General features: G+C 41.4%; 1 protein-coding gene across 1 annotated transcript; it reads left to right on the forward strand.

The window, feature by feature from the left end:
* Positions 1–415: 415 nt before the first annotated feature.
* tmem88bl (transmembrane protein 88b-like) lies at positions 416–11899 on the forward strand. The gene is made up of 3 exons (XM_080424824.1): positions 416–554; positions 1672–1971; positions 11349–11899. The coding sequence occupies exons 2-3, from the start codon at positions 1672–1674 to the stop codon at positions 11574–11576; spliced, it is 528 nt and encodes a 175-aa protein (XP_080280950.1). The 5' UTR covers positions 416–554; the 3' UTR covers positions 11577–11899.
* The last annotated feature ends 2359 nt before the right edge of the window (positions 11900–14258 follow it).

A 14258-nucleotide genomic window follows, 5' to 3' on the forward strand; every position in this document is an offset into this window, starting at 1 on the left:
ACAAACTCAAAAAGCAGCCACTCTCATAGACGACTAGTCAATATTACTCACCATATGGCATATGACATCACAAAGTTATGTGCGTGGCCGTGGTGTGCGCCAATAATAGGATTTGTTCATTTATAGTGTGCTAGTATTGACTCCATATGCTCCTTTGAATGTTATAGGCTATTTAAACAGGTGGTTCGATTGCAGTTACATAAAAACATACTTAGGCTATACACAGCAACAAATTAAGTCATTTAGGCTAAATCATACATCAGGTAAATCTGTAATTGCGTTATTAATAGGCTATTATCTCTAATTTCGCCAAGTGCATGTGATGCGTGTGGTGGAGCAGCAGCCTGTGGTGTGCGCTGGTCAGCGCTGGACTCCCTGACTGTCACATCAGCATCACTCCCAGCCAGCAGGACAGGACAAGGAGCTCCTCTCTTCTATTCATCCTGGGAGAAAACAGCAGACATTTGGAAACATCTGGAGTTTAAGGTCCATCGGCAGTAAGAGTCTCGGGTCAACACAGTCCATTCGAGAGATAAAGAAAAACCGTTACTGAGGTAAGCAGCTCAAATGTCTTGTTGGTTGAATTAGTCTATTTATATGCACAATGTTGGCAGTGTTTTTTTGTTAGTTTTTTCTCTTTCTTTTTTCCCTTGTTTTAACCACAGTTTCAGGAACATAATTGCTGAAAACTGTGGGGGGGGGGGGAAATCATGCTATTTTCTATAGACAAAGGTAAAAGAGAGCTAGCTTGTCTAATAAGCAACGAAGCAAAGTGGGCTAATTAAACCATAATAATACTATTTAAATCCGAGTTTATAGCTGCATGTAAACACTGATGAGAGTGTAGCATCCTACCCATGATGTACTGTATAGCCTACAGCTGTCTCGTTGGATCTGACAGTGGGTCGGTAAAGGTTGACTGATTGAATTTACAATGGCAGACGGATCAATCAAGCATGGTCGTCTGAGTGGCAGAGCTTTAATCGATGTGATCGACCGGCTGAGAGGTAGAGAGAGAGGAGGACAGGATCAGGGAGCCATCCAACCTATTTTACATAATTAAGAGATAGGCTATTGGTCGGTGCTTCTACATAAGATTATGAGATGCATGAGGGGACAGTCACTTTCTCTCAGCTCTCTCAATCCCCCTGCTCTCTCTCTTACAAAGACCTATTAATAATTACTTACTTACTTATGAATGACTTATTTATTATTCAATTAAACATTCTACTACGTTTATAAAGGGTTAGGGTTAGGGTTAGGCTTCATGATAGTCTACTTAAGTGGCACTATATAGCCAGGCATATAGCTACAAAATATTAAAGGGATAGTTCACCCCAAAAATGAATGTATGGAGACTTGAATTCATGGATATGTTTTTGTTTTTTGTCTTATTCCTAAGCCAATAATTTGATGAGCGGCAGCGGTTCCCGTAGGAGACACAAAGAGTCTCCTTTGTGTCTCCTACCGGAACCGCTGCCTACCGGTCCGCTGGTCATCAATTATTGGCTTAGGAATGCGACAAAAAACTAAAACATATCCATGAATTCAAGTCTCCATGGGATGACTAATCGATAGAAACAAAAACTTTTTGGGGTGAACTATCCCTTTAACTCCTTTAACTTATATGAATGAACTTCTCCTCCATTGCTTTTCGTCCAACTCTCCTAGATGTGTGGCATGGACGTGGACCTGGATGATGGGGGTTCGGGCGAGGAGGAGAAGGAGGACGAGTTCTGGGGCAGCGAGGGCATGAAGATGCTGCCCCCGCCTCCGGTGGCCCACAGCCAGGGCAGTGCCACGTGGGGCAGCCGCAGGGGCAGGTGTGGCTGCATAGCCTGCGGGGCGGCCCTGGTAGTGTGGAACCTGTGTGTTGTGCTGGTGAGCGTTCTACTGCTGGCCGTGGTGTTCTGCCTCGTGCTGCTGCCCGCTTCACTGCTGCTCTATGCTGGCTTTCTCTGCCACTCAAGGGTGAGTTTTAGTGTACCGGCCCACAGAGGCTTTGTTGTTGGTGTCAGTCTACTCTTCATGCTTGTTTTTTTTGTCTTTACCATTTACTAAAATCCTGATTCATTAAGACCTGAGGCCGATTCTGCAAATGCCTTCTAAATCAGTAGTTCTCACACTTTCAAGATTTTTTCAAAAAAATTCAAAAATAGCAGATGTACAAGCTCACAGCGCGGCACGAAGTGACGCACAGTGAGCTTGTATATCTGCTATATTTGAATAGCCAACCCTACAATCTAAAATGACACTGACGCTTTCCCGGTTTTAATGGGAGAGAGTGTTTACACTACAGTCAATGCAAAACCACTTTGGTTTGGTTGTGTGTATGGAGCAGTATAGGCTACATCCCCCTAAGGGCCACTAATGGGTTTTTAGACATGTTCTCTTATCGTTTATTTGCATACCATAGTTGTTTTAATTTGCGTAATTCGTTTCTTTACTTCTATCTTTTCATTCATTTCATTCCTTTTTTGTGTAAATCACTTTGCATGTGTTCGTTCTTTGCTTACAAAGATGATGAAGAGAATTCATGATGACTTGTATGAAGATATAACTGATGAGGCCGATCCTCATGAGGAATGACCTATAGCAGTAATATGATTTCTGCCCTTACGGAGCTGTTGCTTCTGTTCGATTTCGTGGATGCAAGCGTGACCTGTTAGAAAAGGTCAACAATTGTTTATTGTTTATTAAATGGATCCCCATTAGCTGACGCCGGGGCGACAACTACAATCTTCCTGGGGTCCACAGAGGATACCTACAATTTAAAAACATGAAAATACATAATGACATTATAAATACAACATAAGATTAAGAGATGTGCAACGCAGAGTGTTCCAGGCTCTGATCCAGAGAATTCCCAGCTCTAAGTATAGTGCAAACTACTTAAGAGGGTTTATTTGTCACTCACTCATACATGCAGGTACAAGAAGTGAAATGTTAATGTATGCTGCACAACTGTGCTAATAACAGAAATATAATATACAGCAAGATAATAATAGAGGATACTGGATTGTTATGAAATAAAAATAACAATAAAAAAACAAGATGCTGTAAGTAAGAAAAAAAAGTACTGGCAGGACACACACTCTAACCTTCAGCATCTTTACAGCTGAATTAAGTTTGCTTGTTTTATTTAGTTTGTCTTCTTGTTTTGTTCTTTTGTTTTTTTTATTCTGCCCGGGTCCTAGTTCAGGACTTCGGGTTCAGGTGCAATAAATAAAGATTATGAATATGATTTTGACTACGATTAATGTGGTGATGATGATTATATAGTGAGATGAGCACAGATTCACTAACATGAGAAGTATCAATGACAGGTTGTTGACTGACCAATACATTTGTCTGGAGGTTATACTAACTGTATGCTATATGAGGATTATTGTCTAGTGCAGGGCTCAGCAACCTTTTTGACATGAAGTGCCATTATTTATTTTCTTAATAGTCAGTGTGCCATAATAACGTTAAGTTTAATTATGACACCACGTCAAAATAAAATATTTCCTACGGATTTTAAGAAACCCTTAAAACTTTATAAATGTTTTTCTTCTGCTTTGAAATCATTTCTTTCACATCAGGACATTGTAATGATCATTAGACTCAGAGAAATAACTCACCTATCTCCCAGACTCTCTCCCCAGTCAGAATTATGAGTTTGAATGAATGTAGAATTATGTGCAGGATGTCATTTGCATACAGATATGAGAGGTCTTAATTTAATGTAATGCTCTCTCACACACTTATGTCAGTGTGCCAGTGATTACCCTCCACTGTGCCAATGTTGGCACCATTGCCTAAGGTTGCCTACCCCTGGTCTAGTGTTAAAGGGATACTTCACTTTCGGGTCGGGGAAACATTTAAAAAATATATTAAAAATAAATGAAAAAAGTAATGGAAAATTCATGGCCCCCTCACGCATTAGAGTGTCCTACTAATGTGTGAGGGGGCCTTTATTTTGCCATAACTTCTTTCATTTTTTTTATATATATTTTTAATGTTTATTTTATGTGAAAGTGAAGTATCCCTTTAAGAGAACAGCGATAGTTGAAAGCTTGAACAACAAGCACATTTGTAGTCGTGGAAGATGTAGCTGTGTGGGATTGATCTGAATCAAGGATTTATCTGAGTCAAGGATTTATCTGAGTCAAGGATTTATCTGAGTCAAGGCATACCATATTAAGGTATTATGGAGGGATCACACCATGGTTACATAGTTTGCAGAGATGCAGACCTATTCACCAAATCAAGCGTGGCATGTAACCAATAGTGCTTACATGTTGCCAGCTTGGACAGTGCCAGTCTACAAAGTAAAAATTCTCAGTGTTACTTTAACTCTGAGAGTGGAAAAATTAAACCTTTGGGAACAGCACTTGTTTACGCTCATAGTTAAATGAACACTGAGGATTTTATTGTGTAGAATCCCGAGAATGTAATCATGGGGAGATTAATTAATGACATTTAATGGCGTTTTAGGTGTAGAACAAGACAAATAATGCAGCTACTATCTTTTACAATGAATTATTACCCATGTGTTCATAGTAGCTGGTGCCTTACAGATTCATAGAAGGACTTAATATAATACTTAGAAAGAGCTGACTTATGTTTAGATGTTAGAGGTTTTGTGTGTGTGTGTGTGTGTGTGTGTGTGTGTGTGTGTGCGTGTGCGTGCGTGTGCGTGTGTGTGCGTGTGCGTGTGTGAGCGTGCGCGCGTGTGTGCGCGCGTGTGTGTGTGTGTGTGTTTGTGTGTGTGTGAGACTGTGTGCGATGTTGAAACAGCCATGGGCTGTCATGCTGCATCAAAGCCTTGTTCTAAACTTGGATATAAATTGATCCCTGTGGACTGGGCTGTTGGGTGAAATCAGATTACTTGTAAACACTTACCATGTAAGTGTAAACATGCAAAGTATGTCTCACCTTTAGATATTGTTGTATGATCCTAATAGGCCTGCAGCAAACCATTTCAATTAATTCCAAAATGTCAAACATGCTGGAACGTCACACATCCGATTTGATACATTCTGAAAAAGTGATGTAAAACTAACCTTTGCAAACATTTGCCAGGAACCTCAGAGGAGACGTCTGAACATGAAAGTTTTATAACAAGAATTTTGCGTAAAGCAATTTTCACCACCCCATATTCCTCCTCATCCATTCGTCAAGCCTCTGACATTTCTAGACAATGGCAGGGTTTGTTCTTGTTAAGAATGACATAGATACGCGGAACATTTGACCTCTATTAGAGGCTAAACAGATAAACACACCCAGTCGCCACAGGGATACAATGTTCTTGCCAACATGAGTCATACTCTAAAAATTAAAAAAATTACCTGAAACCTTTTCGGCACTGGTGCTTACACTATTTTACGAGCACTGAACAGCATGCTTGTCCAAAAACTTTACAGCAACACTGCAAAACCCAGAGTGTTAGTTTAACTCTTGAGAGTGTGAAACTGATTGCAGAGTTAAATTGATACTGAGATTTAACATATTAGCACACTGCTGCAGCTCTAGGGCATACATACAGTATGGAAAAGGAAGGAACGGTATCTTCATAATCTATATTCTGTTGGTGGTCTTTGCAAATTGATGGAGCTGACTCATCAGTGCACCTTGTAATCTTGTCAGACTGTTAGATCTACAGCTGTTGTCCTTGGCAAGGTGCAGTATAGGTTTCAGATTCACCTTGTGACAGGGCAGGATGTATGTCCTTGCCTCCAGCTCAACTCATAAAGTTGGTGCTTATTTGCAACAGACCTTGGCTGTCTTGCTCCTGAACAGTTCCAGTAAAATGTTGCACCAAGGGCTCCACTCTGTATTGATTTTGTGTTGTAGTTAACTTAAACTTCATATGAAGCCCCATATCTATAATGCATTAAAAGCATACTTGTAATGCATTATAATCTTCTTATAACACTGTATAATTATAGTTGTAAGCACTCATAAATATTCATAATTCTTTATAACAATGATTAACACATTATAGGCCTAAAGCATTTTATAATGACCTAAGGTCAAGCATCAAAATATGCTTCATAAATGCTGGACACAGATATATGTGTTGCAAGATGGTCCCCAGCAAATTATTTTAATCTTTTAATATTTATTTATAGTTGTGAGTTTGTAGATCTGCTATTTTCAAATTTTTTAGATTTTTTTTGGAAAATGTGGAATATTTGTTTTACATTTTAACAACACTAATCTTGAATGGGGTGGCACATAATATATTTTCTAAAAGGGGTCTGCGACAAAATACATACATTTTGTGGTCCTTGACATAAAAATGTCACAGATATTGAGAGCCACAGATATTATAAATACATGGGTTTCAGAAAGTGTTACTGATAAGGGTATGACTGTGGTAAAAGACACTTGCCTTATACTGCACTATGAACAGTAGAGCAGGGGTCTTCAACAGGGGGTCCGGGACTCGGGGTCCTCGGAGTTACTACTGGGGGTCCACCAAATCCCTGTGGGATGGGGAACATTAGCTGGAAATAGCAGATCTACAAGCTTCGCAACGCCTCGCAGCCGTAGTGAGCTATTTTTAGAGAGACGGTGTAGAGGGAAAAAGAGCAGACCAAGTACAGAGCCAATGGTCAAGTAGACTAAATATTGAGGGTTTAAAAGGTTAACTGACTCAATATATACACATTAACATGAATCCAACATACTAATAGAAAAGACAACGTGTGTCAGTGTCAAACAAGTCTATAAAGCTATCTATGAAATCTATGAAAAGGTTTAATCTACAACAGAGTTTTATACAATATATAATGGCGGTCCCTGCTTCATCTCTGTATCAGCTAAGGGGTCCTTGGTCTGGTGTGTGTGTGTGTGTGTGTGTGTATGTATGTGTGTGTAGTGTGTGCAAATGTATGTTAATCTACATGATTATGTGCAAGCATGTTCATGGTGTGTTTAGTGCATGCATGTGTCTGTATTAAATACTGCAGTTGCTAGGGTACATTTGTGGGTGGTGAAGTTCTTCTTGAAATACCTTTTGATGAAGAATGCTTTGCAGAATGATTTGTGTACAGTAAATCTACATTTGGATTTGCAGTTGTATTGTGTGTGTATCAATGTATGTGTGTGTGTGTGTGTGTGTGTGTGTGTGTGTGTGTGTGTGTGTGTGTGTGTGTGTGTGTGTGTGTGTGTGTGTGTGTGTGTGTGTGTGTGTGTGTGTGTGTGTGTGTGTGTGTGTGTGTGTGTAGTGCTAGGAAAAATGTGATAGCCTTGCATCGTGGTAGCTTTCTGTGTGTTATCACTCCTTTTATAACCACAAGCCAAAACACAGTTTTCAAAATCCGAATGAAGCATTCTACTTAAAACTGATGGTTCTCTCTTATTATTGACACTCTCTCTTGGTTGGGATAAAGCTCAGACTATATATTGTTCAGAAAGGTTGTTGTAAAATTAGCATATCTAGAATATTTTTCTATTACAGTCAGTGACAACATAGTGACTATATGTGACATAAGATGTACTTCGGTTTTAATGAAAGATGGAACACAAAGGGTTCCTTTGTAAATGACCTAAAGATTTAAAACCATGTTTACATACATAGATTCTAAGGAAATGTATTATGAAATTCAATAAACAGAATATAGTGCAAGTGTGTAAGAACATATCCAAAATGGCCACTAAACACACGCCTGGCAATTTGTAACTTTTAATCTGCTTGTCTTAGAATACCTCTGTGTAATACCTATTTTTTAGGGTTTTCATATGTGTAGAATCCATTCCTGTTGTTATTTTTTTAATATCAGGTCAATCATGTTAAAGGTCAGGTCAAGGTTGAATTTGACCTCTGGGAGAACAACAAATCGAAACAACTTGATGACAGGAATATCCTGGATCTCCCATCCAAATTTTGTGACATCAAACGACTTGTCAGGTGGAGCTTGGTGGTCTGCCACTTTCCACAACATCACTTTACAAGTGATGTTGTGGAAAGTGGCAGACCACCAAGCTCCACATGAGCCCACATGTGGTGCAACAGGTTGGTCGGTGTTGGAGGAAGGGCCATTGACTTGTGGCCCTCACCTCACCCAGCACATCAGGGTAGCCTGGGAAAGTGTTATGTGCTCTGATCTTGCCCTTGCCATACATATAAGACTGTCCCATCCCAATGCTCCATCTGGACTTTACGCTGTAGGTCCACCTGATACACCCCAATACACCAACAGGACAAGGACATTAGTTTAAATAATCACTGAGCATGTGTATCACACCCTTTCCAGAGCTGCATCAGGGACATAGATGATCATGACTAAATGCAGTATCTATCGTCAGCACTGAAGGTGTACAACATGCTCAACGGCTTCTGCTTAATGTTCTTACTCTTCATGATGACATCTCATGTGGGTAAAGGACATTACTATCTACAACATTCACAACAGCATGCCAAGGATGGGATTGAAGAGATGAGGGCAATGATCTTTCTGTGTGTGAGGATACACCCCAATATTTTATGACCAAGACACACCAGTGCAACTCTCCCTCTACTGTTTCTGCACATTTTGGGGAAGGCTTCAGTCCACTCCACTCACATGCATCATGACATCATCTTTCATGATCTTTATGGCAGTCTGCTCCCCAGACCGGTGAGCAGAGACAGTGATCCAGAATCCATCATGGTGCTGACAGACACAGTCTAGTTTAGCCTTTAGTCTATGGCAAGGAGCACATGCATCTTCTGCAGGCACTGGGTTAGATATCAAGCACACTGTACATGGCCAGCACGGAAGAAGTACTTCATCATGTGCTTCATGAGAGAAAAGGTGACAAGTTAATGTCAATGTGTCTCCCTGCACATTAAGTGTAGGAAGAAGTTGTCTACCCACCGTCAGCCAGTAGGATGGAGATGCGCAGTGTCCAGGTAGGCCACTGCTGTATCTGTTCAAATGTCTTTGGCCCAGTTGATAGAAACCACTTCAAGAGTTCTGCTGATACACTCAGGACTGACCACTGAACTTGCCTGTCATGTGCTGCAACCACAAGCATTTCCACTTCCAGTGCTGAACCTTGCATCAGTTTTGCAATGCAGCTGAAGAATGACTGTATAACATGCATCCCACCGGGATGCACACTTTCATTATAGAGCTGTTCTGGCTAATTCCATACCTGCAAGGTGTCAACAAACGGCTCCATGTCAATTGTGAGGTGAATAGGGCCTACTGTACATGTCAACCAGTGACCATATCTCCTGCCTGCTTGGACACCTGGTTGGACGATAAGGTGCGAGAGAGACCTTGACCTGACCTTTAGCACATAGGCCAAAGACTGACCAGCAAGTGAAAATATTAGAAATAGATTCTACACCTATGAAGCCCCCCCCCCCAGGTCCCCATATGAATCACCATAAGTTAACAGATTCCCTCACACAACTGCAATATGTTGTTGTTTTTAACATAATTTAGTACAATGGAACATCACCATGTGACTCTTTGATCTTGCAATAAATAAGTAACTGATGGTAATTTCACTGATCCAGCCACATTCCTTGAACCCTAACCCTAGTTTTAGACACCAAAACCACCTTTCTAGGTTGAACAGTATCATAAAGCCACTTAAGCTCCTGGCTGCCATATTGGACGCCATCTTGAAAATGATGGCTTTACGAGAAATATAATTTCCTAGATTTTTTTGTATGTTCTTAACACATTGAATGCCAATCGCGTAGATCTACGCGAACCTATTTAAAGCCGCAGCGTGCCAGTCGCGTAGATCTACGCGAACCGCCGATTCCCATTGAAAGTGCCCCAGGTGCACTTTCCGATTTTTTTTGATCCATTTCCGTTTCCGGTTTCCGGTCGGAAACAGAATTATTCGGGTTCCGGTTTTTTCGATCGTATCCGCTTCCTGTCTGGGATCCTGTTTAAAACTCGATTTTCTCGGTTGTTGTTTTTCTCCTCGCTGATCACTGTTTACCGTTGATCGGCTGTATCTTCAAGATGGCGGCACGGATTTGGAAACTATTTTCGCTGGCCGTTTCTCACGGATCCGCCGTGTGTTTAGAACCAAATGAACGCGCACTTTTAACTTATTTAGCGAGGTCTGTGGTGACATGAAAAAAATAAAAAAACAACAATAAAACGCTGGCACTGGTGAGTACATTATGAGATTAAACTCTGGCATGGAATGTGTTAAGCATGCCTAGAGGTACCGGAACCAATTGAAAAACCTTTCGTATATTTTTTTGGGGTGTTAATAGTATGTCTTCATATATTGACCCATGTATTTTTCGCCTAGTGTTAGAAAATAAAATGCATGATATCACCCATAAAGCTACCATTGGTGCAAGGCTATCACATATTTTCTAACTCTAGACAAAAATCACTATGAGCATTATTCCCCTCAGATGATACTGACCAACCCCCCTGGCTCACGGACTATATGTGCGCACGTGTGTGTGCATATGAATGCCTGTACAGTGCAACAGTGCATACACATGTCCATGGTGTCGGTCTACATGTACTTCCCTTTCAGTCATTAGCCTTACATGCACTCTGATCCCTCGCCTGTCCGTCTCACTGTCTGCCTGTGTTCCACTTTATCCATCCTCTCTCTCTCTCTCTCTCTCTCTCTCTCTCTCTCTCTCTCTCTCTCTCTCTCTCTCTCTCTCTCTCTCCTTCGCCAGGCATCACAGATGATTGACAGCTCAGTGGTTTAATGACAGTTCCGAGCGGTTTCTTATCTCAGTGAGAGGCCTGTCACACCCCACTAGCCACCCAGTTCCACTGTTAAACTAAATTCTTATCTGTGTACATGCACACGCACACACGCACGCACGCACACAGCCACGCACGCACGCACACAGCCACGCACGCACGCACGCACACACGCGCACACACACACACACACACACACACGCACGCACGCACGCACGCACGCGCACGCACGCACGCACGCACGCACGCACACACGCACACGCACACACACACACACACACACACACACACACACACACACACACACACACAGACGCAAACACACACATATACCCACGCATTCATGCATGTGCACACACATTATAGACACACATTTTGAATGTACGACAATGGAATAACTGACAGTTATTATGTTGAAAATATCTGATATTTACATATACAGACTGTCAAATACACACACTATGAGACATTTATTTGTAGTGGACATAATTGTTTCCCCCCATTTGTTTGCAAACATAATCATATGCAGCAAATGTTAAAACATCCACATTGCTTTAGTTCTATGACAAAACCCATTAACTTATGCCTACTAGCATACAGCATGATTATAATGGCTGTCTCTGAGTCGGTTTCAGTCCATCTTATGATTCCCTTTTCTTTGTTTCCTCTCAGGTCCTAGACTCTACCGCAGCCATCTGCCGTTACCTTGATGATAACAGTTGCTCCGCCCTGATTATCCTGGGGTTTGTGATGATGTCACCACTGGTGGTCGTGGCAGCTGCCATCTTCTGTGGGCTTCTTCGACGGTTGCAGCTCTTACTGCTCATTCAGCCGATCACGCGGGCCTGGTACCGTGGACGGATCTTGGACTGGGCAGGCAATGTCCGTGCCTGGGTCTGAAGGTGGTCAGGAGGAGGTCAACAGTCAGGGACACGTTCCGTTTGACGGGGGTTTTGTCAATCACATTAATTCATGTGTTCATTGCGTACAGATGCATTGTGGCAATTTTAAGGTCAGGCTTTTTGCTTAGTTTTAGAACCTTAAAGAACGTATTTATTATGATATACTTGAAACCCTACACAGCAGTTCTTAGAGCACCTACGACGCTTTACAGTATATTTAGATAAGCCAAAATTAAGCTTTAAATCTGATAGTACAGCACAATAAAAAAGTTTACCATATAACCTTTTTGGTTTGTTTAAAAAGGAACCATTGGGTTTTGATGTTGATACTTTTATATTAAAGCAGAAAACGTGTTATCAGCTTGCCTTATATTGCCAGGGTCTATTGCACTGACAACGTGTCGCAAGCGTATTCAGGTTTCAGTACCAAGCACTGGCAAGGTCAATATTATGTGGGTGAAATATGCTTTCTTTCCCTCTCTCTCTCTCTCTCTCTTCCTATCTTCCCGATATCAAAAATATTAATGAAATTCTTTGGAAGTAATGGAGGCTCACACAAAAACCAGTCAAACATCTGACATATTACATAGGCCTACACTGTGAGATGTCAGCCAGGCATGTAGAGATGTGCTGCTCTGACAGAGGTAGAAGTGTAAAAAAAACATGTGCAGCTGTGATAAGAGAACTTGCGGGCAGAGATGATCTCATGTAAATGGATAAAAGGAGGTGGCCATGAGGAAACTCTCCAAGAAGAACTCCAGCCAATCCGTTAGGAGGCAAACCACATTGGAGTGCTGTTGCTGAGATACCAAGGTCAGAAAGGGTGTCCAGGAGAAGCTGATGACTGTATCAAATGGTGCAGATAGGTCAAGCAGGATGACGATTGAGGAGTGGGAGGCAGCATGGAATATCTGTGCAAGGAGTGCTGTTTTAGTAGAATGGGCAGGCTTGAATCCTGAAGTAGCATAGAAACAACTTGTTTGAGAGTTTTGGAAGGGAATGATAAAGACGTTTTCTTGACATCGGTGGGGTCAAGGGTTGGTTTCGGATTAACTACGGATTAACTCTTGGCTGACTTGAGGGCAGATGGGACGCAGCCTGAGGTTAGGCATGTGTGGTTGCTACAAATTCTAGGGTCCTAATATGGTGACAAGTTGGGCAAAATCTACGCGTCAGACATTTGACATGACACGCTCCCTTGTTGTGTCGCTTTAAAACATTCCTGGTAGTCCTATGTCACGTGACTGCGGAATGCACATATCCCTTCCCACTCTCAACTCATAATAGGCTGGGACGCAGGCTAAGGTTAGGCATGTGTGGTTGCTACAAATTCTAGGGTCCTAATATGGTGACAAGTTGGGCAAAATCTATTGTCGCGTCAGACATTTAACATGACACGCTCCCTTGTTGTGTCGCTTTAAAACATTCCTGGTAGTCCTGTGTCACGTGACTGCGGAATGCACATATCCGTTCCCACTCTCAACTCATAATAGGCTGACGCTCCAGTAAAAACAAGGCACACGTGCCATCAGAAGTGGACTTGATCGCTGTGAGGCACGCCCAAGCAAGGTGCTAGCTGAGCGAGTGCCCGTGCCGAGCGGTGTGATGTCTGCTTCTGCCAGCGCTGTTTGACATGCAAACCGATGGGCTTGAATCATGTTGTCCTCACGTTGTCCTCACGTTGCCAAATTCGGCACCGTAGTATGACCTGGATGTGATAGTGCGTTGGTTGATGATGTTGGTAATGAATGAGAGTAAATCGGCAACAATGGTCTGGAAGATCGAGCTAAAATGACCTTGTAAAAGAAGAGAGTGTAGAGAGACAGGATTCAGGAAACAGATAGAGAGACATGCGAGACAAAATGTAGGTTGGATTCGAACTTCGGTCCTTGTGCGGAGTATATAGTCTGACTCTGTGCACCTGCTGAGCCACCAGGCAAACCTGATGTTGAAATTTTGTAAAACTGTCATATCTGGCTGGACAATAAATTAATGAACGTGAATATTATTATTATTGTTATTATTACTTTTTGTGTGTGATTCCATTACTTTTAATGAGTTTCATCTGTAATCAAATAGACTATTATTCATCTGATCTGCTCAGGCTTTAATGCATTACCTAAAAGAAATTTCCTGTTGTGAAAGTGGTGAATCTTACATTAAAAGCATAGTGAAATATGCAAATGAAAATGTCTTACTGAACATACTGGCTTCAATGTATAACAGTAGACACAGTAAGATGTCTTATAATCATATTAAAACGATGTAACCAATGTAAGGCCTCCTATTAGACAGTAAAGGGAGCAACAGATAACAAAATGTCTGATAGGTGAGGTGATAAACTGTGGAAAGTAATGTATGGCAGGACACATGTACAGTAGATGTATTGTAAGTTATCTTTTGTGATTGTTTTTGTATAACTTATTTATTGATTGCGTGAATTATTGTAAAAGTGTCTCAATATATCGTTGTGACATTAGTTGTGAAGGTACATTCTAACGCTCGAAAAATTATACAAATTAAAACGAAGATAACAATTGCAGTGTTACAAACAGTCGTCCTATAGCGATCTGTCCCTCTGTGGATTCTAAGAGCCCACTTTGACACTCAAATCATGTGTCAAAGATATTTGCATGATGATGACGCATGGGATCAAAAGCAGCATGGAGGAACTTCATCT

The sequence above is a fragment of the Gymnoscopelus braueri genome (assembly GCF_963280865.1).
Source record: "Gymnoscopelus braueri genome assembly, chromosome: 3".
NCBI classification, from domain to species: domain Eukaryota; kingdom Metazoa; phylum Chordata; class Actinopteri; order Myctophiformes; family Myctophidae; genus Gymnoscopelus; species Gymnoscopelus braueri.

What these genes read in the sequence shown, in the direction of transcription:
- tmem88bl (XM_080424824.1), top strand. Translation starts at nt 1,672, where the DNA reads ATGTGTGGCATGGACGTGGACCTGGATGATGGGGGTTCGGGCGAGGAG. An exon ending in GCTTTCTCTGCCACTCAAGG is followed by an intron (nt 1,972 to 11,348) that starts GTGAGTTTTAGT and finishes GTTTCCTCTCAG; the next exon opens with GTCCTAGACTCTACCGCAGC.